General features: G+C 56.3%; 1 protein-coding gene across 8 annotated transcripts in view; it reads right to left on the bottom strand.

Moving 5' to 3' along the window:
• The window catches only part of ANKDD1B (ankyrin repeat and death domain containing 1B), a 54,391-nt gene extending 27,764 nt beyond the window's left edge, over positions 1–26,627 (bottom strand). For 5 of the 8 annotated variants that reach the window (XM_002723023.5, XM_070056293.1, XM_070056295.1 and 2 more), the window contains exons 1-5: positions 22,212–22,362; positions 12,687–12,790; positions 10,366–10,464; positions 5,364–5,462; positions 5,174–5,278 (exon numbers count right to left, since the gene is read on the bottom strand). In XM_002723023.5, coding sequence (XP_002723069.2) covers positions 5,174–5,278; positions 5,364–5,462; positions 10,366–10,464; positions 12,687–12,790; positions 22,212–22,275 — 471 coding nt within the window. In that variant the 5' untranslated portion in view covers positions 22,276–22,362. Of the gene's footprint in view, positions 1–5,173; positions 5,279–5,363; positions 5,463–10,365; positions 10,465–11,271; positions 11,387–12,686; positions 12,791–22,211; positions 22,364–26,594 lie in introns of those variants that run through there. The other 3 variants (XM_008251117.4, XM_070056294.1, XM_051838681.2) reach the window with 3 other exon arrangements.
• Positions 26,628–27,214: the final 587 nt, after the last annotated feature.

Below are 27,214 nucleotides of genomic sequence, written 5' to 3'. Positions count from 1 at the left end.
CGGCCCCTGAAGTCCTTCACACCCACACGTGGACGGCCCCTGAGCCCCTCACACCTGCACGTGGAAGGCCCGAGCCCCTCACACCCGCACGTGGACGGCCCCTGAAGTCCCACACACCAGCATGTGGACGGCCCCTGAGCCCCTCACACCTGCATGTGGACGGCCCCTGAAGCCCCTCACACCTGCACGTGGACGGCTCCTGAGCCCCTCACACCCGCAGGTGGAAGGCCCCTGAAGCCCCTCACACCCGCACGTGGACGGCCCCTGAGCCCCTCACACCCTCACGTGGACGGCCCTGAGCCCCTCACACCTGCACGTGGACGGGCCCTGAAGCCCCTCACACCTGCACGTGGACGGCCCCTGAAGTCTCACACCGGCACGTGGACGGCCCCTGAGCCCCTCACAACTGCACGTGGACGGCCCCTGAAGCCCCTCACACCCGCACGTGGACGGCCCCTGAGCCCCTCACACCCGCACGTGGACGGCCCCTGAGCCCCTTACACCCGCACGTGGACGGCCCCTGAGCCCCTCACACCTGCACGTGGAAGGTCCCTGAGCCCCTCACACCCGCACGTGGACGGCCCCTGAAGTCTCACACCGGCATGTGGATGGCCCCTAAGCCCCTCACACCCGCATGTGGACGGCCCCTGAAGCCCCTCACACCTGCACGTGGACGGCCCCTGAAGTCTCACACCAGCATGTGGACGAACCCTGAGTCCCTCACACCCGCACGTGGACGGCCCCTGAGCCCCTCACACCTGCACGTGGAAGGCCCCTGAAGTCCTTCACACCCGCACGTGGACGGCCCCTGAGTCCCTCACACCCGCACGTGGACGGCCCCTGAGCCCCTCACACCCTCACGTGGACGGCCCTGAGCCCCTCACACCCGCACGTGGATGGCCCCTGAGCCCCTCACACCCTCACGTGGACAGCCCTGAGCCCCTCACACCCGCACGTGGACGGCCCCTGAGCCCCTCACACCCGCACGTGGACGGCCCCTGAGCCCCTCACACCCGCACGTGGATGGCCCCTGAGCCCCTCACACCCTCACGTGGACAGCCCTGAGCCCCTCACACCCGCACGTGGACGGCCCCTGAGCCCCTCACACCCGCACGTGGACGGCCCCTGAGCCCCTCACACCCGCACGTGGACAGCCCCTGAAGCCCCTCATGCCAGACCCAGACCCCCCAATCTCCTCACATCCTAACCTGGACACCAGTGAATCCTCTCAGCTTGGTTTTGGATGACCCCACCCCACCCTGAATTCCCCAAAGCTGGGAACTGGATGCCCCCTAAAGCAACTCATACCCCAACCCATAAACCCCTGAATCCTCAGGGAAACCCAGGAATGCATTGGATGCCCCCAAAGCCCCAGTGCTGGACCAAGACCCCCCAACCCCTCACACCCACCTGGAGACCACTGAATCCTCTCAAACCTACTCTTGGTGCCCTGGGTCCTCTCACTCCCACACTCGGAGTCCCTGCCACCTATCGGCTCCCAGACTCGATGCCCCAAGTCATCTAGCTCCCACCCCCGACACACAAGGTCCTGTCACTCCAAACCCAGATGCCCCTGGATCCTCTCACTCCCACAACAAGACGCCCGGGGTCTTCAAACTCCCACACCCGGACGCCCCAGGCCCTCTCGCTCTCACACCCGGATGCCCCGGGTCCTTTCACTCACACACCGGCAGCCCAGCATCCTCTAGATCCTACACCCGGACCCCCCTGGGTCTTCTCGCTCCCACACCCGGACACTCAGGTCCTCTCACTCCCATACCCGGGGTCCTCAAACTCCCACACACAGATGCCCCTGGGATCCTCTCGCTCCCACACCCGGACACTCAGGTCCTCTCGCTCCCACACCTGGACGCCCCGGGACCTCTCCCTCCCTCACTGGACGCCCCGGGTCCTCTCGCTCCCACACCCGGACACCCGGGTCCTCTCGCTCCCACACCCGGACGCCCAGGTCCTCTCATTCCCACACCCGGACACCTGGGTCCTCTCGCTCCCACACCCGGACACCCGGGTCCTCTCGCTCTCACACCCGGATGCCCCGGGTCCTCTCGCTCCCACACCCGGACGCCCAGGTCCTCTCATTCCCACACCCGGACACCTGGGTCCTCTCACTCCCACACCTGGACGTCCGAGTCCTCTCGCTCCCACACCCAGACACCCGGGTCCTCTCGCTCTCACACCCGGATGCCCATGTCCTCTCATTCCCACACCCGGACACCCGGGGTCCTCTCATTCCCACACCTGGACGCCCCGGGTCCTCTCATTCCCACACCCGGACACCCGGGGTCCTCTCGCTCCCACACCCGGATGCCCCGGGTCCTCTCGCTCCCACACCCGGACACCCGGGGACTCTCGCTCCCTCACCGGACACCCGGGTCCTCTCGCTGTCACACCTGGATGCCCAGAGTCATCTCGTTCCCTCACCCGGACACCCGGGTCCTCTCGCTCTCACACCTGGATGCCCAGAGTCCTCTCGTTCCCTCACCCGGACGCCCAGGTCCTCTCGCTCTCTCACCGGATGCCCCGGGTTCTCTCACTCCCACACTGGATGCCCGGGTCCTCTTGCTCCCACACCAGACACCCGGGTCCTCACATTTCCACAACTGCACACCCTGGGTCCTCTCACGCCGGGACCAGAGGCCGTGGGATCTGAGTGGTGGTGTGGCCGGGGCACCGAGTGTGTTCAAGGTGCAGACAGCACCCTGGGTGGCGCTGACACCCGCATCCCACCTCATGTGAGGGACCTGAGCGCTCAGTCTTCGGGTCTGCCGGGGCCAAACGACTTTACATGAACACCTGGCTTCTCAAGTCTTCCTACACCCATTCTGTGCAAGTCGTCAGAATCCCAAAGGACGCGCCTGTTTCACCCCAGAAAAAATAATAAAGCCAGGAGGCTCAAAGGAAGGACTCTTCAGCAAAAATGTCTGGGAGTAACTGTCACAAGACTGTCAGAGCTACAACATGACAAAGAGGCCACCACAACCTACAGAAAAACAGCTTCCACAAGGACATCTGCCCAGCACCATGTGTTCAACCTCGGACTAATGTCCCCATGCTTATTGGTCACTGTGGCCAGAGTGTGCTATTCCAAGACATCCGAGGCCATCCTCTTTGTTCTTGCCTTTAACAACTTCCCCTGCCTAACTCCTTGAACACATCAGGGTGTGCTACATCAGGTCGCTCTCATGGTTTCCTATGTCACCTGTATCCAGGGTGTGCTACATCAGGAGTATCTCACAGTTTCCTATGTCACCTGTATCCCAGGGTGTGCTACATCAGGAGTATCTCATGGTTTCCTATGTCACCTGTATCCCAGGGTGTGCTACATCAGGAGTTATCTGATAGTTTCCTATGTCACCTGTGTCCCAGGGTGTGCTACATCAGGAGTATCTCACAGTTTCCTACATCTCTGTATCCCAGGGTGTACTCTATCAGGAGTATCTCTCTCTCTCTTTTTTTTTTTTTTTTTTTGACAGGAAGAATGGATAGTGAGAGAGAGAGATAGACAGAAAGGTCTTCCTTTTGCTGTTGGTTCACCCTCCAATGGCCGCCACAGCTGGCGCGCTGCGGCCAGCGCACCCCGCTGATCTGAAGGCAGGAGCCAGGTGCTTCTCCTGGTCTCCCATGGGGTGCAGGGCCCAAGCACTTGGGCCATCCTCCACTGCCTTCCGGGCCACAACAGAGAGCTGGCCTCATCAGGAGTATCTCATAGTTTCCTATGTCACCTGTGTCCCAGGGTGTGCTACATCAGGAGTATCTCACAGTTTCCTGTGTCACCTGTGTCCCAGGGTGTGCTACATCAGGAGTATCTCACAGTTTCCTATGTCACCTGTATCCCAGGGTGTGCTACATCAGGAGTATCTCACAGTTTCCTTTGTCACCTGTATCCCAGGGTGTGCTACATCAGGAGTATCTCACAGTTTCCTTTGTCACCTGTGTCCCAGGGTGTGCTACATCAGGAGTATCTCATGGTTTCCTTTGTCACCTGTATCCCAAGGTGTATTACATCAGGAGTATCTCACAGTTTCCTTTGTCACCTGTATCCCAGGGTGTGCTACATCAGGAATATCTCACAGTTTCCTTTGTTACCTGTATCCCAGGGTGTGCTACATCAGGTGTACCACAGTTTCCTATGTCACCTGTATCCCAAGGTGTGCTACATCAGGAGTATCTCACAGTTTCCTTTGTCACCTGTATCCCAGGGTGTGCTACATCAGGAGTATCTCACAGTTTCCTATGTCACCTGTATCCCAGGGTGTGCTACATCAGGAGTATCTCACAGTTTCCTTTGTCACCTGTATCCCAGGGTGTGCTACATCAGGAGTATCTCACAGTTTCCTATGTCACCTGTATCCCAAGGTGTGCTACATCAGGAGTATCTCACAGTTTCCTTTGTCACCTGTATCCCAGGGTGTGCTACATCAGGAATATCTCACAGTTTCCTTTGTCACCTGTATCCCAGGGTGTGCTACATCAGGTGTACCACAGTTTCCTATGTCACCTGTATCTCAAGGTGTGCTACATCAGGAGTATCTCACAATTTCCTATGTCTCCTGTATCCCAGGGTGTGCTACATCAGGAATATCTCACAGTTTCCTTTGTCACCTGTATCCCAGGGTGTGCTACATCAGGTGTACCACAGTTTCCTATGTCACCTGTATCCCAAGGTGTGCTACATCAGGAGTATCTCACAGTTTCCTTTGTCACCTGTATCCCAGGGTGTGCTACATCAGGTGTACCACACAGTTTCCTATGTCACCTGTATCCCAAGGTGTATTACATCAGGTGTACCTCACTGTTTCCTACATTATGTGTATCCCCCTTTGCCATACACTGCTGTTGCCCAGTAAGTATCATCTTATGAGAATCTCTTTCTGATGTTTGTGTTGTTACCCAGGGTGACAATTTCCACTTCTCCAAAGAAGAAAATTCTTTGCATTTTGACTACAGAGACTCCAGTAAACAATGAAAGTTCCTACCTGTAGCGGATCTCCTCTCCCTTACATCGCCCCACTTGGCTCTGGTAACTTCTCAAATGGTCTCTGGGGCCCACCACCCACTGCCCACATAAGCTGTGAGTTCCATAACCTCCCTGGGGTAAGAAGAATGTGAAATTGAGGGAGGAGGGTGACTGTCACACCGCCAAAAAACACACCTTGTCAGCCTGGTTCAAGTCCGAGAGATGCAGATCCTGAATGAGGTACTCCACAACCGGCACGTTATTGCTCTGAGCTGCGAAGTGGAGAGCATTCATCCCGTCCTGCAGTCATCCAGAAGCCGTGAGCTTCTTCACTGTGACCTGGAACCCCCCTCCTGCAGGGGTGTAGGGGTGACCACACACCCACCTGAGTCGTGGCTCTTTGATCTGCTCCAGCTCTCACCAGCATGAGCGTGGTCTCCAGGCTTCCAGACCAAGCTGCAAGGTGCATCACCGTCAGGCCATGCTTCCCAGGGGAGAGAGAAGAGAACCTGTCAGTCAGGAGGCCATCCCCAGCTTAGCCAACAGAGACCAAGTTAAGATTCAACTGTGAAAATCAAGAAGAGAGAATTAAATATAGAGCAAAAGCGCGTTAACTTCCATGGAGGAAATGAGTACGTGTAGTGAATAGTTCAGGAAGAGGTGGTTTGCCATCTGGAAGGAAAAATGGGATGCTGCGTAACACAGCACTCGTGCGAGAGTGAACACTACATGGCACTGAGTTCATCTGAAAGCACACAAACAGCAAGTGTCTTAGAACAAGCTCTAGACCGTAATGTGCACTCTCAGTCCAGAGTTACAAGAGGAAAGACATAGCAAACAAAGCCAACAAGCCATAAATGTTTAAATGTATCATTAACAAGCAGCAATAATTCTCTAACACACGAAGCACTTGAAAAATTCAACAAGAAAGAGACAAGTAAACCAATAGAAAGTATTTACAGAAAAGTCCTCTGGGAAGGTACGAGGGGGAAGGAAGCCACGGCTGTTTAAGCCATCTAGCAGTCTCTGCCAAAGTTTAAAATACAGCATCCCACCTGGGAATCCATCCTCTGAAGTTATATATCTGAGGGTGTTAATTATAGCAAGAAAACCAGGAACCAGGAATATGTCTGTCAATGTGAGAATGTTAAATAAATGATGAAGTAGCTATACCCTATCATGCAGCCACTAAAAATAATTAATTGGAGCTTTAATAATGGACTTGGAAAGACTTCCATGAGCTTTGCTAAATATGGAAAAAAGATGGAGAGAAAACATGTCATCCTATTCTTTATTAAAGAAGAGATGAAGAAAAGCTTTGTGTGTGTGCACACATTTCCAACTATCTCCATGGTATCAGTAGCCAGATAGATACATCAGTACAGACAAGGCTACTGATCATAGGAAAGCACAGAAATGAACACACACAACAGAGGCCGGTGCTGTAGTGTAGTGGGTAAAGCCGCCGCCCACATACAGCGCCGGCATCCCATATGGGTGCTGGTTCAAGTCCTGGCTACTCCACTTCCTATCCAGCTCTCTGCTATGGCCTGAGAGAGCAGTATAAAACGGCCCAAGTCCTTGGGCCCCTGTACCCATGTGGGAGACCAGGAAGAAGCTCCTGGCTCCTGGCTTCGGGCTTCAGATTGGTGCAGCTCCAGCCACTGTGGCCATCTGGGGAGTGAACCAGCAGATAGAAGATCTCTCTCTCTCTCTCTCTCTCTCTCTCTCTCTCTCTCTCTCCTTCCCTCCCTCCCTCCCTCCCTCCCTCCCTCCCTCTCTATAACTCTACCTTTCAAATACATAAATAAATGTTAAACACACACACACACACACACACACACACACACAGAGCTCAGGTGCTCAGGTGTCATCACTAGGTGGTATCCAAAAAGAAGACCAGGAAAGGCAAGTAATTCAAAAAGAGATCCCATTTATGCAGAAGCTAACTTAAAAGTATTCCTTGCACACCCATGTACACAACATGTGGCAGAGGTTCAGATCAGGAGGGATGCACTGGGCATTTGTGTGCAAGCTGAGCACAAAAGATGTGGGCAGCACAGCCTGGCTGTGGGTGGGTGGTGCTGGGAGATCGGAGCAGGGCCCTGGGCTCCATGCCTCAGCCACGGTGGGCTCCACGCCTCAGCCATGGTGGGCTCCACGCCTCAGCCATGGTGGAGAGGTGAGCTGGGAGATCGGAGCAGGGCCCTGGGCTCCATGCCTCAGCCACGGTGGGCCCCACGCCTCAGTCACGGTGGGCCCCACGCCTCAGCCACGGTGGGCTCCACGCCTCAGCCACGGTGGAGAGCAGGCCCCAGGCTCTGGCAGAAGAGGCCCTGACTCTGACCTGTCCCCCTCCTGTGAGGCACTTGACTGTCTCAGCCTGGGCCTCTGCAGCCGTGCCTGCTTTCCTGACCCTGCGTCCCCATCAACACTAATCACACCTCCTTGCAAGCAGCTGCCCAAGGGGCGCCCTGCCCACATGGCTCCTGCCTCTCTAGATGAGCTGTGCCTGCCTCTCGGTAAACCAGGTAGGCGGGAATGCTGCTCAGCACTCCCGAGTCTGCGTTCAAATCTGGTCATGGAAGAGACCAGAGTAGGAGGTGTTCACGGACAATGCACGTTATGAGAAAACAATACAAAGCTCTCAAAGCATTTTTGCACCAAAATATGAAGGTAGTTCAAAAAATTCATGGAAAAATGAATTTAAAAGATAAGTCTATTTTAGTGCCAAAAAAGTGAAATCCATGTTTTCTTTCTTTTTTTTAACACTGCATTTCCACACGCTTTTCTGAAACACCTGTTGGGACAGGCATGCATCCTGGTTTCATAGGAGCTCCATTTCTCCGACAGGTCACTCATAATTTAAAGCACTCAGAATTAAAAATTCTAAGCACTGAGCCTAAAATCGAGAAGCTGGGAATTCCAGCTGCAGGCAACCTGAGTCTGAAACCACAAGCACAGAGCAGGGCGTCACTGCTCCGAGCAACACCCCGGAGCCTTCCCAAAGCCAAGTCTTCCGACGAAGCCAGCGCACCGGGGACTGCCGAGCAAGCTGTGGGTCACGACCACACCTGCCTCACCACGAGCCGCAGTGAGTGAAGTCCTGGCAGTTGCTGATAGCCTGCCCTCCCTGCCTGAATGGTCACGTGGGGCCATGGCTCCTCCTCGGGACACACACGCTTGAGGAGCTTCCCCAGGGCAAGCAGCTCCCAGAGCAGATGCTTGTCAGTGACCTCTGAGCTCCACCTGCACACCCCCACCCCCACCCCCACCCCGAATCCTTTAGTCATTGGGAAGAGGAGCCTCAGTTCACCCGGTCTCTCTCCTGCAGGCCATGTGGGTGATCCCTAGCGTGCAATGCCTTGCACAGCTCTCATCGGCTACGGACATCGGCTACAGACATCGGCTACAGACATCGGCTACAGACATCGGCTACAGACTGCCCCTGAGAGCTGGGACTGTGTCTTTCTCCTGTGCTTCCCACACACAATCACCTGGTGACTTTTTTTTTTAAGATTACTTATTTGAAAGGCAGAGGTACAGAGAGAGAGAACAAGAAGGAGAGAAAGAATCTTCTATACACTATACACTGGTTCACAGGCCAGGAACTTCTTCCAAACCTCCCAGGTGGGTGCAGGGGCCCAAGCACTCGGGCTAGCCTCCACTGCTTTCCCAGGCACGTCAGCAGGGAGCTGGATCAGAAATGGAGCAGCCGAGACTCGAACTGCCTTCAGGAACCATGGTCCTGTGGTTGATGCAGAAACAGAACTTCAAAGCAAGGCTCCTGCCTTCTTCTGCTACTGGGGTACTCACAGTGAGGGGCTTTCCCCAGCAGGCTCCTCAGAGAAGGTGGGAAACGGGGGGCCCTAGGGCTGGGGCTGACCTTAGTGTGGATAGTGGGTCTCTGGAGTCAGAATCCTGCTTCCTGGGGCCAGCACAGTGGCTCACTTGGTTAATCCTCTGCCTGTGGCACCTGCATCCCATATGGGCGCCGGGTTCTAGTCCCGGTTACTCCTCTTCCAGTCCAGCTCTCTGCTGTGGTCTGGGACAGCTGTGGAGGATGGCCCAAGTGCTTGGGCCCCTGCACCTACATGGGAGACCAGGAGGAAGCACCTGGCTCCTGGCTTTGGATCGGCGCAGCGCCAGCCACGGCAGACATTTGGGGAGTGAACCAACGGAAGGAAGACCTTTCTCTCTATCTCTCTCTCTTTCACTGTCTACAACTCCACCTGTCAAAGAAAGAAAGAAAGAAAGAAAGAAAGAAAGAAGGAAGGAAGGAAGGAAGGAAGGAAGGAAGGAAGGAAGGAAGGAAGGAAGGAAGGAAGGAAGGATCCTGCCTGCTGTCTGTTTCAGGCAGGACGGGCCATCTCGCTGTGCCTCAGCCGCCTCGCCTCTACACCAGGTGTTATATACACAGCTCCAGTCCTCATGTGAAACACTTGGGTCCAGGAGTGTTTGGATTCTGGATCCCTCAGATTTTGCAGTATTTGCATACATGTGTGAGATATCTGGTGGGGTAAGACTCAAGTCTAAAAATGAAGTTCGGGGGGCCGGCACTGTGGTGCAGCGGGTTGATGCCCTGGCCTGAAGTGCCGGCATCCCACATGGGCGCCAGTTCTAGTCCCGGCTGCTCCTCTTCCAATCCAGCTCTCTGCTACGGTGTGGGAAAGCAGTAGAAGATGGACCACGTCCTTGGGCCTCTGCACCCACGTGGGAAACCTGGAAGAAGCTCCTGGCTTCTGGCTTCGGATCCGCACAGCTCCAGCCATTGCGGTCATCTGGGGAGTGAACCACTGGATGGAAGACCTCTCTCTCTCTCTCAACCTCTCCTTTCTCTGTGTAACTCTGACTTTCAAATAAATAAATAAACCTTTAAAAATGAAGTTCGGACCTGTTTTGTAACACTCTACCCATGTACCTGGAAGGTGATTTTACATAGATTGTGCACCTGTATGTTGGCCAGGGATAGGATTTTCCGCATGTAGTGTCAGCACTCAGAGGTCATATTTAAAGTTGCAGGCTCTCAGTGATGCTCAGCCGGGAACACTCACACAGCTGGGCACAACGTTAATAAGTATGCCAGGCACACAGCATTTATTACCAGAGTTCACAGGGAAAAATCAAGATCTAACATCCCTGGGGCCAGTCAGCTTCTGTCCTCCTCTCCCCAGATTCCACACTGGGGATCCTCTCATGGCTACTGGCCACCAGGTCATTACAGGAAAGTCAGTAACTGGCCAAGTTCCACAGGTAGTGGTAACAGAATCCTGCGAGCACAGCACACATACACTCTGCTGAAGAGCCCTCTCCCAGGCAGACATGGGGAGGGGCAGGAGAATCAGAGCGCCAGGTGCAAGCCCCTGTCCAGGAGGAGGCGAGCTTACCTTGTCTGCGATGTCCACCCTGGCCTTGTGAGTCAGCAAGAAGTCCACGGCCAACAAGTGGTTCCGACCAACAGCGAAGTGCAGAGCTGTGCGGTTCATCTGAGGAACAGAAAGCTGGCCTGGTCATCAGTCATCGGTTAGCCCGTCAGGACTCCGGCTGCTCCAACAGCAGTCATTTTCCATCGCGTATTTGCAGTTGGGCTATGTTACAGCACTCTGGGTTCCCCTAGAGCTGTGAGGACAATGCCCAGCAGAACCCACCGGGGGTGGTGGCAGCCCCCCACAGCCGATGCCCTCGGCACACCCTGCCCTCTGCAACAGGAGGCTGTGAGGCTGTGTCACGTGCGTTATTATGACTTCCTTTCCTAGAATATATCAATGCATAACAAAAATTCTCCTTTATGTTGAATCCATTCATGTTCTTTCTTCTATGATTTGTTAGACCCTGAATTTCAGTGAAATAAACTGTTTTGGAAAGAGGGAGGGGAGAACACAGACCCTGAGACAGGCAGACACAGAGACAAATCCGTGAATTCTGTTGCTACACAGGGACGCTGCACGTGGCTCCTGCACGCGTCTCCGATCACGGCTGCTTTGCCTGCAAGTCACATGCGCGTCCTGTTTCCAGACTCCGGACAACGCCTGTACTCCCAAAGAAGGTGCCTGGCATGGATGTCCATTCTTTGTTCCATATAAACAATCACAAAAATATGAGAATTGTTTAAATATTTGATTTCTTAAGCTGCTGATGAGATCTGTTTGACAAAACATGAGTCAGCCTGCCACTGAGCCCCGTCTAGGGCTCTGCTCTGTGGAAGCTGGGTTCACAGTCTCCCCTGCAAACTTCACTCATCAGTAAGTGTGCAAGCCAAAGAGCAGCCAAGATGACTCAGCAAAGCCACCCACCTGCTTAAGATCCACCACAGGGGCCGACAAGACGCTACGTAAGACGCCCAAACCCAATATTGGAACACTGAGTTCAAGTGCCAGCTCTGCTTCAGATCCAGCTTCCTAACACGCTCCTGGAAAGGGGACAGGCGGAGAGCCTGGCTCTGGCTGGTGCAGGCAGCCCGGAGTGAAAACAGCAGAGGGAAGTTCTTTCTCTCTCTGTCTCTCTCTCTGTCTCTGTCTCTGTCTCTCTAGATCTGTGTCTCTGAAGGTCATGACTACAGAGATTCGCTGTCGAACCGTGAACGCCGGGGTCATTGTTCAAATGCAGGAGGGAGTCTCCAGCGTGCTTCCTCAGCCATTTCACGCTTCCACATCCACCTTTCTGATATTTTAAGCTTTGTCCTAGAACGACAGCATGTCCTGGGTCACCTGGCTCATGGGCAGAGTGGCAGGAGACTGGGGAACCCCCAGCCAAGACGATACCCACTTGTTCCTGTTTGTAGCAAACCGTTGTCAGGCTCACTGTGGACCTCCTTACAACCTGTGATAGAGACTGTGCCACGTGGGTGGCAGGACCCGAGCACTTGAGCCATCACCCACTGCCTCCCAGGGTGAGGAGCAGTAGGAAGCGGGGATTGGAGGCAGAGCTGGGACGTGAACCCAGGCACTTTGACAGGGGATGTGGGCATCCCAAGCGGCATCTTAACCACTGCCCCAAATGCCCACCAGAGGCAGAGGCTCAACTCTCCGTGGTTAAAATGTCTTATTTTCATACGGCAAGTTGTGTGACCACGGGACACAGCGCCACAGAAGGGCCCGGACGTGCAGGAGGCTAAGCTGACCTTTCCCTCAGTGTGAAATTCACCTTGCACCCCTGCACAAATCACCGCACGCAGCTGACATAGCACTCACACTGCTCCTTTGAGGGGCGGCAGAAGCCCTCACAGACCCCATGGCAGGCAAAGCATGGCAGGTGCACCTCTGCCCTGAGCCCGGCAGGGGGAGCTAGGTGTCAGCGGCAGCCCCGTTGCTCCACACACATGCGCTGTTTCAAATGCAGTGAAATGAAAATCCACACACTCCCTTGCATTTTAAATTTGGAAAAACCTAACCACAAAGGACACCACTGGCCAGAGACGTCACTCGGACTGTGCAGCAAGAGATACCTGCCTTCCCAGATGTGTGAGGCCAGGAACAGGCAGGGCCATGATCCTGAACTAGGTTCCACCACCCCACCCCCTGACTTTTCACAGATGTGTGTAAAACCCTGTGCACATCCCCCAGAGTCTGCTCCGTGGCTGGATCCCACTGGTGGGACCACCAACAGGCCATGCCCTCGTCTCTGCCACACACCCGTTCTCACTGTTCTTGCAGGCGACCTGCGCACCCCCAGCCCACTTGGAGACCTGCCGTTTGCGGCCGCCACTCACACTGTCAACAGCATTAATGTTAACCTTCTTCTTGAACAGCTTCTGCATCAGATCCAGATCGTTGCCTCTGGCCGCATCCTGGAAGCATCTCTCGTCGGGCAGCACTGGAAGAGAGCAAGCCCAGCTGGCACAGGAGCTGAGGCCCAAGAGAAAGCCCCAGGACGCGGGAACCACTGGCTGGGCCTTCCAGTCTGCCCTTGAGCGGGCAGCTGGGCCCCAGCACTTCACAAAGCTGCCCTGTCAAGATCCACTTCTGCTGCTCCGACTGCTTCCACGTCCTTCAAGTGTCCTGGTCCCAAACGAAATCTTATTCACAAGGCCCACCCGGAAGGCAGCAATGTGGTGTCTGGCTTGGGGTGGAATGGGGGAGGCACTCCCTTCCCAGGGGTTGCTGTTGGTGAAAATGTGTGTGAGATTCACTGGGGCGGAGGCCCACAGGTCAGCCCACAGTGATAAAGCTGCCACCTACAGCACTGCACAGACGCCACCCGTACAGGGACCAAGCCCTAAAATGCAGCCCATCCCATAAATACACAAAGGCTGAGACTTGCAGGAAAGGTCACACCCACTGCAAACACCGCCCGTCACGCACAAACACGCACTCCCGCAGCTGCCTGCCCTTGGTAAGGAGCAGAGAACAGCCCGGGATTTACTGAGGCTTCTGTCATGCAGAGGACCTGGAGGGCTCTCGGGACGGCCCCAACACAGGGGCAAAATCAGATGGTGCCTGCCTCACAGCAGCCATTTCCAGAAGGAGCTGCCACTTTTAAAAGATTTATTTATTTATTTGAAAGGTAGAGTTACGGGGGGGGGGGGGGAAGAGAGAGAGAGAGAGAGAGAGAATCTTCCATCTGCTGGTTCACTCCCCAGTTGGCTGCAACAGCTGGATCTGAGCTGATCTGGAGCCAGGAGCCAGGAGCTTCTTCCAGGCCTCCCATGTGGGTGCAGGGGCCCAAGGACTGGGCCATCTTCCACTGCTTTCCCAGGCCGTTAGCAGTGGAGTTGCGGGGACTCAAAACAGGGCCCGTGGGGAAGCCAGTGCAGCAGGTAGAGCCTTAACCCACGGTGCCACAGCGTCGGCCCCACTGGGCAGGTTTGTAGCTATGCTGCTGAGTGGTTTCCTAAGACTTATTGGCCATGCAGCTCCTCCACAGGAGAGGGTGTGGGGGCGGGGCCGTGCCCCCCACAGTCACAGTGCCGCCCCACACCCCCGCAGCTGTGAACATCAGACCTTAACGTAAAGGCAGCGTGAGGTCTGATGTGAGCTGAGGGCTGCTTCTGCAGGAGAGACAAGTGCAGCGCAGACACAGAGCAAAGGCCATGGGGGACGCCGGCTACACAAAGAAACCAGCCCTGTCCACCGGTTCTTGGCCTCAGCCCCTGGAACTGGGAGAAGACGCATTTCTGTAGTTCCGTGTCTCTGGGCCACTTTCATAAGGCAGTCCCAGCAAACTGACACGGGCTTCCAAGTCCCTTCCAGCACCTGGAATCCTCTTTCTACTCCTGTTCTTGCCACCACCGGGGTGACATCACCACTGCTGAGGACACTAAGCCCGACGTCGGCCTCTCAGTTCCCTGTCTCATTCACACCCAACACCTGTCCCCACCTGGCCTCAGCCACCCAGTCAAGGGGCACACTCTCAGTCAACACCGGAACTCCACACCACCTGAAATCTTCACTTAAAATATCCAGCTTTCCCACCCATTCAGCTCCCCTGCTCCAGTTCTCCAGGTCCAGGAGTTCTGCTCCCTACGCAGCCCTCAGCTCACCCTCCTGACATCCAGTCCTCACTGTGCGGTGTAGACACTGCCCCGACCATCCAGTCCTCCCCGTGCTGTGTAGACACTGCCCCTGACCATCCAGCCCTCCCCATGCTGTGTAGACACTGCCCCTGACCATCCAGTCCTCCCCGTGCTGTGTAGACACTGCCCCTGACCATCCAGTCCTCCCTGTGCTGTGTAGACACTGCCCCTGACCATCCAGTCCTCCCCATGCTGTGTAGACACCGCCCCTGACCATCCAGTCCTCCCCATGCTGTGTAGACACTGCCCCTGACCATCCAGTCCTCCCCGTGCTGTGTAGACACTGCCCCTGACCATCCAGTCCTCCCCATGCTGTGTAGACACTGCCCCTGACCATCCAGTCCTCCCCGTGCTGTGTAGACACTGCCCCTGACCATCCAGTCATCACCATGCTGTGTAGACACTGCCCCTGAGCATCCAGTCCTCCCCATGCTGTGTAGACACTGCCATCCTTACCATCCAGTCCTCCCCATGCTGTGTAGACACTGCCATCCTACCCATCCAGTGCTTACCGTGCTGTGTAGACACTGCCATCCTGACCATCCAGTCCTCCCCATGCTGTGTAGACACTGCCCCTGACCATCCAGTCCTCCCCGTGCTGTGTAGACACTGCCCCTGACCATCCAGTCCTCCCCATGCTGTGTAGACACTGCCATCCTGAACATCCAGTCCTCCCCGTGCTGTGTAGACACTGCCCCTGACCATCCAGTCATCACCATGCTGTGTAGATACTGCCCCTGACCATCCAGTCCTCCGCATGCTGTGTAGACACTGCCCCTGACCATCCAGTCCTCCCCGTGCTGTGTAGACACTGCCATCCTACCCATCCAGTGCTTACCGTGCTGTGTAGACACTGCCATCCTGACCATCCAGTCCTCCCCATGCTGTGTAGACACTGCCCCTGACCATCCAGTCCTCCGCATGCTGTGTAGACACTGCCCCTGACCATCCAGTCCTCCCCGTGCTGTGTAGACACTGCTCCTGACCATCCAGCAGTCCCCGTGCTGTGTAGACACTGCCCCTGACCATCCAGTCCTCCCCGTGCTGTGTAGACACTGCCCCTGACCATCCAGCCCTCACCGTGCTGTGTAGACACTGCCATCCTGACCATCCAGTTCTCCCCGTGCTGTGTAGACACTGCCATCCTGACCATCCAGTCCTCCCCGTGCTGTGTAGACACTGCCCCTGACCATCCAGTCCTCCCCGTGCTGTGTAGACACTGCTGTCCTGACCATCCAGTCCTCCCCGTGCTGTGAGGACACTGCCCTGACCATCCAGTCCTCCCCGTGCTGTGTAGACACTGCCCCTGACCATCCAGTCCTCCCCGTGCTGTGCAGACACTGCTGTCCTGACCATCCAGTCCTCCCCGTGCTGTGAGGACACTGCCCTGACCATCCAGTCCTCCCCGTGCTGTGTAGACACTGCCCCTGACCATCCAGTCCTCCCCGTGCTGTGCAGACACTGCCCTGATCATCCAGTCCTCACCGTGCTGTGTAGACACTGCTGTCCTGACCATTCAGTCCTCCCCGTGCTGTGTAGACACTACCCCTGACCATCCAGCCCTCACCGTGCTGTGTAGACACTGCCCCTCACCATGCAGTCCTCCCGTGCTGTGTAGACACTGCCCCTGACCATCCAGTCCTCCCCATGCTGTGTAGACACTGCCATCCTGACCATCTAGTCCTCCCCGTGCTGTGTAGACACTGCCCCTGACCATCCAGTCCTCCCCGTGCTGTGTAGACACTGCTGTCCTGACCATCCAGTCCTCCCCGTGCTCTGTAGACACTGCCCCTGACCATCCAGTCCTCCGCATGCTGTGTAGACACTGCCCCTGACCATCCAGCCCTCACCGTGCTGTGTAGACACTGCCATCCTGACCATCCAGCCCTCCCATGCTGTGTAGACACTGGTGTCCTGACCATCCAGCCCTCCCTATGCTGTGTAGACACTGCCCCTGACCATCCAGTACTCCCCGTTTTGTGTAGACACTGCCCCTGACCATCCAGTCCTCGGCATGCTGTGTAGACACTGCCCCTGACCATCCAGTCCTCCCCGTGCTGTGTAGACACTGCTGTCCTGACTATCCAGTCCTCCCCGTGCTCTGTAGACACTGCCCCTGACCATCCAGTCCTCCGCATGCTGTGTAGACACTGCCCCTGACCATCCAGCCCTCACCGTGCTGTGTAGACACTGCCATCCTGACCATCCAGCCCTCCCATGCTGTGTAGACACTGGTGTCCTGACCATCCAGCCCTCCCTATGCTGTGTAGACACTGCCCCTGACCATTCAGCCCTCACCATGCTGTGTAGACACTGCCCCTGACCATCCAGTCTTCCCCGTGCTGTGTAGACACCGCCATCCTGACCATCCAGCCCTCCCCGTACTGTGTAGACACTGCCCCTGACCATCCAGTCCTCCCCGTGCTGTGTAGACACTGCCATCCTGACCATCCAGTCCTCCCCGTGCTGTGTAGACAATGCCCCTTACCATCCAGCCCTCCCCGTGCTGTGTAGACACTGCCATCCTGACCATCCAGTCATCACTGTGCGGTGTAGACACTGCCATCCTGACCATTCAGTCCTCACTGTGCTGTGTAGACACTGCCATCCTGACCATCTAGTCCTCGGCATGCTGTGTAGACACTGCCATCCTGAACATCTAGTCCTCACCGTGCTGTGTAGACACTGCCATCCTGACCATCCAGCCCTCCCCATGCTGTGTAGACACTGCCCCTGAGCATCCAGTCCTCCGCATGCTGTGTAGACACTGCCCCTGAGCATCCAGTCCTCCCCATGCTGTGTAGACACTGCCATCCTGACCATCCAGCCCTCACCGTGCTGTGTAGACACTGCCATCCTGACCATCCAGCCCTCCCCGTACTGTATAGACACTGCCCCTGACCATCCAGTCCTCCCCGTGCTGTGTAGACACTGCCATCCTGACCATCCAGTCCTCACTGTGCGGTGTAGACACTGCCCCTGACCATCCAGCCCTCCCCGTACTGTGTAGACACTGCCCCTGACCATCCAGTCCTCCCCATGCTGTGTAGACACTGCCATCCTGACCATCCAGCCCTCACCGTGCTGTGTAGACACTGCCATCCTGACCATCCAGTCCTCCCCATGCTGTGTAGACACTGCCCCTGACCATGCAGTCCTCCCCGTGCTGTGTAGACACTGCCATCCTGACCATCCAGTCCTCCCCATGCTGTGTAGACACTGCCATCCTGACCATCCAGCCCTCACCGTGCTGTGTAGACACTGCCATCTTGACCATCCAGTCCTCCCCGTGCTGTGTAGACACTGCCATCCTGACCATCCAGTCCTCCCCATGCTGTGTAGACACTGCCATCCTGACCATCCAGTCCTCCCCGTGCTGTGTAGACACTGCCATCCTGACCATCCAGCCCTCCCCGTGCTGTGTAGACACTGCCATCTTGACCATCCAGTCCTCCCCATGCTGTGTAGACACTGCCATCCTGACCATCCAGCCCTCACCGTGCTGTGTAGACACTGCCATCCTGACCATCCAGCCCTCCCCGTACTGTATAGACACTGCCCCTGACCATCCAGTCCTCCCCGTGCTGTGTAGACACTGCCATCCTGACCATCCAGTCCTCCCCACACAGTGTCCTCCAGCTCACATCCCCTCCTCATCGCGGCCTCCCCACCCCACGTCACTGGCTGACCTGCTCTGGCCAGCAGGTTCCCTGCTTCATTACTGTACCCAGATCGGGTTCCCTGTAAATCCCAGGACACGGCGATACTCCTGGCCAGGGCCTTCTGGCTGCACGGTGACATCTGGAAGGCCTCCCATAGCTCACCAGCCTGACCTTCCACTCAGCCAGTGCCACCAGCATCCACTCACCCACGGACCTGAGAGCGCTAGGACGCTGTGAATAACTGTTGGCACACTGCACACTGTTGGCATGCTGCACGGACGGGGTGGCGGTGTCCATACCCAATTCCAAAGAATTGCCAAGAGGGCTTTCAGGCCTAGGATTATCAGATCTTCCCATCAAAAACAATTCTTGGACTACAGGTTAAAAAGCAAATCTCGGCCGGCGCCGTGGCTCACTAGGGTAATCCTCCACCTTGCGGTGCCAGCACACCGGGTTCTAGTCCCGGTCGGGGCACCGGATTCTTTCCCTGTTGCCCCTCTTCCAGGCCAGCTCTCTGCTGTGGCCCGGGAGTGCAGTGGAGGATGGCCCAAGTACTTGGGCCCTGCACCCACATGGGAGACCAGGAGAAGCACCTGGCTCCTGCCTTCGGATCAGCGCGGTGCACCGGCCGCAGCGTGCCGGCTGTGGCGCCCATTGGAGGGTGAACCAACGCAAAGGAAGACCTTTCTCTCTGTCTCTCTCTCTCTCACTATCCACTCTGTCAAAAAAAAAAAAAAAAAAAAGCAAATCTCAAAGGAAATTTAAAGTATTTTGAAAAAATAAACTACATCAAAATGTGTGAGATGAAGTTAAAACATGATTAGAGGAAAATTACAGCATTAAATAATTTCAAAAGAAAAGAACAAAGGCCTCAAATTAAGAAACTAATTTCCTACTTTAAGAGAGGCAAAAAGGGAAAAGCAAAATAAACCCAAAGCATCAGACAGGAGAAAAATCGCAAAAGTAAAAGCGGTAACCAATGAAATTGAAAACCAGAAAACAACACAAAAGGTCAGCAAAACCAGAAGCTGGTTCTATGGGGACATCGCTAAATCACAACCTGTAGCCACCGTGACCGTGAGGAAAGAGAGCAGATGCAAATGGCCAACGCTAGGAATGAAACAGCACGCGTCTCTGCAGCGCCATGACGTGAAAAAGATGACAGGGGACTTCCATGACCAACGCCACCCACACAAATTCAACAATTCCACAAAACCACAAACCACCAGAATTCACTCAAGATTGTACACATAATCTGCGTGACCCTGTAGTAATTAAGAAAATTAAATTTTTAGCTTAAAATATTCCAAAAGTAAATTTCCAAGTTCATATGGCTTCACTGGTGAATTTTACGAAATGTTTACAGGTAAACAGCAACTGGACCCCATCCCTGACGGAACACGGCGGGGGTGGGGGGTCAAAGCCGTTGTAAGGGTAGAAAGCTAAAAGCCAATATCCCCGTGAACATAGCGTGCAGAACTCCTCCAAGTTATCAAACCACACCCAGTGACAAATACAAAGTCAATCACACCTTGACCAGGCGGGGCTCAGCCTGAGGGTGCAGGGCTGGCTCAGCCTGACAATCAGTTATGTAATCATGCATATCAACAGCCTACAGAAGAAAAAACACGTGATCTTATCAATGACATGGAAGAAGCATTCAGAAAAACATAATATCCATTCAAGAATAAGAAAACAAAAAGACACACAGCTGTCTGCAGACTGTGCCTGGAGGGGCTTCCTCACGTGGTGAGGGAGTTGAGGAAGAACTGACAGCTAGAGACCCACTCGTCCTGGAGTGTGAGTGCTTCTGCAGCTAAGACGGAGTGAACAGCTGTGCTGTGGCACAGTAGATTAAGCCTCCCCCTGCAGCACCAGCATCCCATATGGGTGCCAGTTCGTGTTCCAATTGCTCCTTTTCCAATCCAGCTCTCTGCTTCTGGCCTGGGAAAGCAGTGGAAGATGGCCCAAGCGTTTGGGCTCCTGCACTCACAAGGGAGACCTGGAAGAAGCTCCTGGCTCCTGGCTTCGGATCAGTGTAGCTCTGGCCATTGCAGCCATCTGGGGAGTGAACCAGCAGATGGAAGACCTTTCTCTCTCTGTCTTTCCCTCTCTCTGTAATTTTGCCTCTCAAATAAATAAATCTTAAAAACAAGCAAACAAAAAACACAAGCCCAAGAGCAGAGCTCAGCACTCTCAGCTCTCCCATAAAATACTGTGCTGAAAGTCCTAGCTGGTGAGACGAGACGGTCAAAGCATTAAGGCAGCTAGGTAGCGAGCAGCCTCCGAGTTTAACAGAAGTTCTAAAACAAAGTTACATGCAATGGAGCGAGGAAACACATCCTGAGAGCAGGGCCCAGCCCCTGTCTGTCTCCCCCAGCCAAGGCGCCCTTGCCTGGCCTTCAGCAAAAGGAATTCACTGACCTGAGGGAGCGGTACAGCTGGTCCAACAAGGTTAGAATCACTGCACTGAAGGAGTCATTTGCTTCTCCAGCTAAGAACTTCGATGGCCAGTACTGTCCAGTGGGGTTTGTTTAGGGAATCCCACATCCAAACTCCCTACACACACACTCCCCAGGATGGGGAGGAGGGGAGAAGAAAGGGGAACCCACGTTGTGTCCATAAAAAGCCCAGTCTGAATGCAGCTGGGCTCTCAGCCCTTACTGAGCCGCCGCCTGGTCCATCAGGTGCTGGCATTTCTGTCTCTTCACTTCTTCCCATAGAATTCTTTACTAACAGCGCTCTCATACGCTTGTCATCAGCCACAAACTGTCATCGACAGAACAGGTTCCCAGAGTTCAGGTCAGCGGTTATAAAAGCAGAAGAAAGACACCGGACCTGGAAAAGCCCAAGGCCTCTGCTCTGGTTGCAGACTGCTTGCTTACAGAGCCCAGAGAAAGGCGCAGAACAACTCCTGGAGGTGACCAGCATGTCCAGCAAAGCTACAGGACATAAGGCCAGGACGTAACTGTCAGTCATGTTTCTAGATGCCAGCTAAAAAACAAATGAAAACCAAGATTTAAAACATAATGCTTGGGAGGGGTTGGTGCTGCGGCACAGTGGGTTAAGCTGCCATTGGCAGCGCTGACATCCCATACTGGTGCCATTCAAGTCCTCCCTGCTCCACTTCTGATCCAGCTCCCTGCTAATGGGCCTGGGAAAGCAGCAGAGGATGGCCAAATCCCTGTGCCCCTGCACCCATGTGGGAGACCTTGAAGATGCTCCTGTCTCCTAGCTTGGGCCTGGTACAGCCCCAGCCATTATGGACATTTGGGGAGTGACCCCCCAGTGGATCGAAGATCTTTATCTGTTTTTCTCCCCCTCTCTCTGGAACTCTGCCTTTCAAATAAATAAATAATTAAAAAAACTCAATGCTGATCACAGAAAAAAAATTTTGCCTATGTATCCAACAAGACATGTAGTTTCCACATACAAAAAAAAGAAGAAAAGAAAAAAGAAAGAAAGAAAGAAAGAAAGAAAGAAAGAAAGAAAGAAAGAAAGAAAGAAAGAAAGAGAAAGAAAGAAAGAAAGAAAGAAATCAAAGACGACTAAAATGACCAGAAAGGTATTCCAAGCCCACAGACTAGCAGACTGTCAGGAGTCCCCGCAGTGCACTACGGGTCAGGTGCCAGCGAGCATTCTGTCACTGCAGAGACGCGGATTCCAAAATCTTCGTGGAGAGGCAAAGAAACCAAAGTAGCCAGAGAAACCCACGGGTCTGCAGGCGGCGTGCACAGAGAAGTGCGAATTCAGTCCTCCAGGAGGCGCGCAGGTCTGCGCGCGCACCTGGCAGCGCCAAGGGCAGGGGCCGCAGAGCGCTGGCCGGGCAGGACGCAGGGGGCGGCCGCGGGAAGCTCCAGCTTGCGGACGTCTCAATCATTTCCCTGGAGAGCCTCCTGCCTGGGGGAGTGCAGGCTCTCCTCCACGCACAGCCTGCGGCAGGGGCCGGGACTGCCCGAGGGCGGGAGACTGGGGCTGCGGTCCCGACGCACCTGCCCAACCGCGCGCCCGCCCCAGTGCCAGGAGGCGCCGACATCCCCGACCCCAGCCCAGGACTCACGGAACTCGGGGTCCGCGCCTGCAGCCTGCCGCTCCCGGGCCCGCCTCAGCCACAGGCGGTGCATGGCCAGGCGCAGGCGCCGCGGCCCGTCCGTCCGTCCTTCCGTCCGCCTGCCTCTGCCTCTCTGGCTGCGGGCGGGACGTCTCGGCCCTGCCTGGATGGGTCCGCCCTAACCCTGAGCTTAACGCGCCCCGGTTCTGTGTAGTCTGCTTGGAGGGATCAGACATGGCTGCGACTTCAGTATTAAACCTTTTCTAGACGAGCCTACATAATTTTATTTTTAATAAAGTAAGACTTAATTTCCCACTTGATAAATATGAATTATTATCTTTTCTGGGTAATTCTTTTGAAACATGAAATAATTCAAAGCAAGTAAGTTTTGACCTCCAAAATAAACTCAATTATAAGAGGGAATCCAGTTTTCATTTTCATTTATTTTGAATTCTTTTAATCAATTTATAAAACGTTTCATTTTCATACAAATTATATAATTTCAGTGTTCATCTCAAACTCACAGGTTTTGAAATATTAAATCCAAACCAGTATGCTTCCATATCAGTGAAAACGGCCATATGTCGGGGCCGGTGCTGTGGCGTAGCGGGTAAAGCCTCCACCTGCAGTGCCTGATCCCATATGGACGCCGGTTCGTGTCCCAGCTGCTCCACTTCCAATCCAGTTCTCCGTTATGGCCTGGGAAAGCACTAGAAGATGGCTCAAGTGCTTGGGCCCCTGCACCCACGTGGGAGACTAGGAAGAAGCGCCTGGCTCCTGGCTTTGGATTGGCACAGCTCTGGCCACAGTGGCCACTTGGGGAGTAAACCAGCAAATGGAAGACCCTCTCTCTCTGCCTTTCCTTCTCTCTGTGTAACTCTGACTTTCAAATAACAAATATTTTTTAAAAAAAGACAAAATTACCTATTGTGTTGAGAACACCTCCCACAACTTCAGACTTTCCCTGGAAGACAAAATGAAATGAGCATATGGGGCTGATGTTTGCAGTGGAGCCGGTGGGAGCGGCTACATCCACTGTGGGAGCACAGGGGTTTGTTCGAGTCCTGGCCTCACTTCTGCCTGCTGGTGCACACCCTGGAAGGCCGCAGGTGCACAAGTGCCCCAGGCCCTGCCACCCCTGTGAGATCCAGCTCAAGCTCTTGGCTCCTGGCTTGGCCTGGTCCAGCCCTGGCTGTGAGTGACAGGGGAGTAAATCAATGAATGGAAGGTATTCTCTGTCTCTCTTTCTCCCCACGTATGTGTGTGCGCATGTATCTGCCTTTTAAAGAAAAACGAATTAAAAATACCAAATATGGTGAATTGAACAGAATGCAGAAATCAATCTATGTACTAATACAGAAAGTAATAATATGTACATGGAAAAACAGGACATTAAATGATACGTATCTCTGTATATTATTATATTTACAGCCAAAATTCTGTAAATCAGAAGATGCACACAAAAAGAGAAATCTGCAGCGGAAACAGCATCCAACGGCAAGCAAGCCAACGACAGATCAGAAAGGTCTGCTCCAAGTAATTCACGCCACACAACCGCTTCCAAGTCTAACCAGGAAACGTAGTTACGCTAGAACCCTCTCGAACCCAGGAGAAAATGCATCGCTATGCTCCGTCTTCAGGGGTGTGGTGGGGCTCCCCCTGCCCCGCAGACACAAACCCCAAGGCGGTGTACTGTGGGAACTACAGCCTCGGAGGGACTACGTTCCCCGAGAGCCTGACCAGCTGACAAGCGAGTATACTGTGGACCATATGTTCTTTTTCCTGTTTCACGCAGGTCAGTTCTGTCAGAAGCTCAATCCACACACACACACCCCAGCCCCTGGGGCCCCACGTGCCCTCTCCTGGGCGAGTGAGCCGCTGGGGGCTCTGCTCAGGAATCCACAAAGCCGTGCAGTGTGGTCAACGGCCTAACTGCAGGTGAGCGTCGCGACGGCATCACTGACTGTGCAACAGCGAGGCTGCGGCGTGTGCAGGCGCTGACTGCCGTTTCCTGGAATCGATCACGTTACATCGCAGAAATGATCTATGCTACCATCACTTCCCCACTGACCCTGGACACAGTGCCGAGCATGGAGAACTTCCTTGTCTTGCTTTTACCACAGCATGATACTGCGGAAGCACTGTTTTTGGCTACTCTGGAAGAAAAGCACGGGCTGGTTTGGAGCAGGGAAAACCGAGGGACTGTTTGCCGGTCAGTGCTCAGGTCAGAGGGCCTGAGCAACGCAATGGAAGGAAGGCTCTGCAGAGGGCACTCGGGAGCAGAGCCAGGGCCGGCGGACGAGGAGGCGGCACAAGGGCGTCCCCAGCGAGGACAGCAGAGGCCGCCTCTGACCGCCTGTCTCCTTGCACGCCCAGCCTCCGCACACCTGCTGCCACACAGCTCCTTCCTGCTTCACACCTGTGTCACGTGGCTGTCACCAACCTCGCACATACAGACCACGCTAACTCTAAAGTGAAAGCACTGCTGGTGGGGTGACCCGGATTTTATAAACGCTTCTCTCTCCTTTCCACACCAAAGCAGGTTTTAACTTTTTAAAAGAGGAAATGTCACTAATTTACAAAGCTACTTCTAGTAATTTCATAGAATTTCCGCTATGATTACTTCTAAAATGTGGATTTGAAACATAAATATAAAAGGCTAAAAGCCAAAAAGATTCACTCTTGCTTTAAAAAAAAAATGCGCAATCTGTCACCCAGCAACTGATGGCGGCGATGGCCTGGGTCACCCTCCGAACCCTGGTCGCAGGACAGCGCACGGCACCGATGGCACCCGCGCGACTTGCGTGGGTCTCCCGGGTTTCCTCCGGGTCCGGCCCTATCGCCCAGACTCGGCCAGCTTCCGCTCCAGCCCGTGTCCCCTCAAGTCCGTGCGGCCAAGCACCGAAGACCAGTGAAGGGGGCAGGGTCCCGCCAGGGTGGCTGGACCGCCGGACAGGGTACAGAGGACAGGGTGCCCCCCGGGACCGCGCACCTGGTGGCCGGGCCTCTCAGGGCTGACGGGCAGGGCAGGGTCCCCCGGGACCACCTGGGCCGGGCCTCAGGGCTGACGGACAGGGCAGGGTCCCGCCAGGACCGCCCGGGCCCGCGCAGGGGGGTCAGGGTCAGGGTCAGGGCCGGGCCTCAAGGCTGAGGGACAGGGCAGGGTCCCCCCAGGACCACCCGGCCCGCGCAGGGGGGTCAGGGTCAGGGTCAGGGCCGGGCCTCAAGGCTGACGGACAGGGCAGGGTACCCCCAGGACCGCCCGGCCCGCGCAGGGGGGTCAGGGTCAGGGTCAGGGCCGGGCCTCAAGGCTGAGGGACAGGGCAGGGTCCCCCCAGGACCGCCCGGCCCGCGCAGGGGGGTCGGGGTCAGGGTCGGGCCTCTCGGGGCTGACGGACAGGGCAGGGTCCCCCCAGGACCGCCCGGGCCCACGCAGGGGGGTCGGGGTCAGGGTCAGGGTCAGGGCTGGGCCTCTCAGGGCTGACAGACAGGGCAGGGATCCCCCCAGGCCGCGCGCAGGGGGGTCGGGGTCAGGGCCGGGCCTCTCGGGGCTGACAGACGGGGCAGGGTCCCCCCAGGCCCGCCCGGGCCCGCTCAGGGGGGTCGGGGTCAGGGTCAGGGTCAGGGCCGGGCTTCTCAGGGCTGACAGGCAGGGCAGGGTCCCCCCAGGACCGCCCGGGCCGCGCAGCGGGGTCGGGGTCAGGGTCAGGGCCGGGCCTCAGGGCTGACGGACGGGGCAGGGGTCCCCCCAGGACCGCCCGGGCCGCGCAGCGGGGTCGGGGTCAGGGTCAGGGCCGGGCCTCAGGGCTGACGGACGGGGCAGGGGTCCCCCCAGGACCGCCCGGGCCCGCGCAGGGGGGTCGGGGTCAGGGTCAGGGTCAGGGCTGGGCCTCTCAGGGCTGACGGACAGGGCAGGCGTCCCCCCAGGCCGCGCGCAGGGGGGTCGGGGTCAGGGCCGGGCCTCTCGGGGCTGACAGACGGGGCAGGGTCCCCCCAGGCCCGCCCGGGCCCGCTCAGGGGGGTCGGGGTCAGGGTCAGGGCCGGGCTTCTCAGGGCTGATAGGCAGGGCAGGGTCCCCCCAGGACCGCCCCGGCCCGCGCAGGGGGGTCGGGGTCGGGGTCAGGGTCAGGCCTCAGGGCTGACGGACAGGGCAGGGTCCCCCCAGGACCGCCCGGCCCGCGCAGGGGGGTGGGGGTCAGGGTCGGGGTCAGGGTCAGGGCCGGGCCTCAGGGCTGACGGACGGGGCAGGGGTCCCACACGCCCTCCGCTCTGGGAACTTCCGGACACGCTCCTTCCCTGAAATCCCGGATCCTGTCCCCACGGACTCCCGCGCGGCGGCCCTGCCCAGCTCTGCCGCCAGTGCGTTCCACCACACGCTCGCCGCCCACGCACCGACCCACGCCAGCTCCCGCCGCGGCACCGCCGCCCCAGGAGCACTCGCGCCCGCCCTGCTGCGTAGGACGTCACTGCGCTCCGAGTCTGCGCCGGGGCCGGCGTACGCCCCGCCCCCCCTTGGGGCCTCCGCGCACGCGCATAGCCAGCGCCCCGCCCCACACTCAGTCCCCCTGCGCACGCGCACAGCCGCCGCTGGTCTCCCCTCCGTGTAAGTATTTCGGATGCAGCCTGCGCTCGATGTGATCGCGGAAGGCTGAGGTCCGCTGCACGGCGACCGATTACAGGAGCCATGCGAAGTGCGCTGTTAAAGAGATCCTGGAGTTGCAGAGAGGGCGACACAGCTACCGCGGAATTAGGTCTGCAGCTGTCGCTCTGTTCTGCACACTGGTGGTGGCTTAGTGCAAACGCACGGCTGTCCTGAGCGCGCCACAGAGCCCAGGTCTCTCATCGTTACGCTGGCACGCGCTAACCCTCGACATTCACGTTAAGGGTGCAGTTCTGGGTCAGCTCAGCAGGCTCACGTGGCCCAAAGCCGGCTCCCCCAAAGCGTGACCTCTGTCCAGGACCGGCCTCTTCCTGGGGAAGGCTTTGGAGCTCTTGGGGAGGGGGCGCTGCCG

Source organism: Oryctolagus cuniculus, chromosome 14 (assembly GCF_964237555.1).
Source record: "Oryctolagus cuniculus chromosome 14, mOryCun1.1, whole genome shotgun sequence".
Taxonomy (NCBI): domain Eukaryota; kingdom Metazoa; phylum Chordata; class Mammalia; order Lagomorpha; family Leporidae; genus Oryctolagus; species Oryctolagus cuniculus.
Note: the sequence above shows the minus strand (reverse complement) of the source record. Positions and strands in the feature narration are given on the sequence as shown.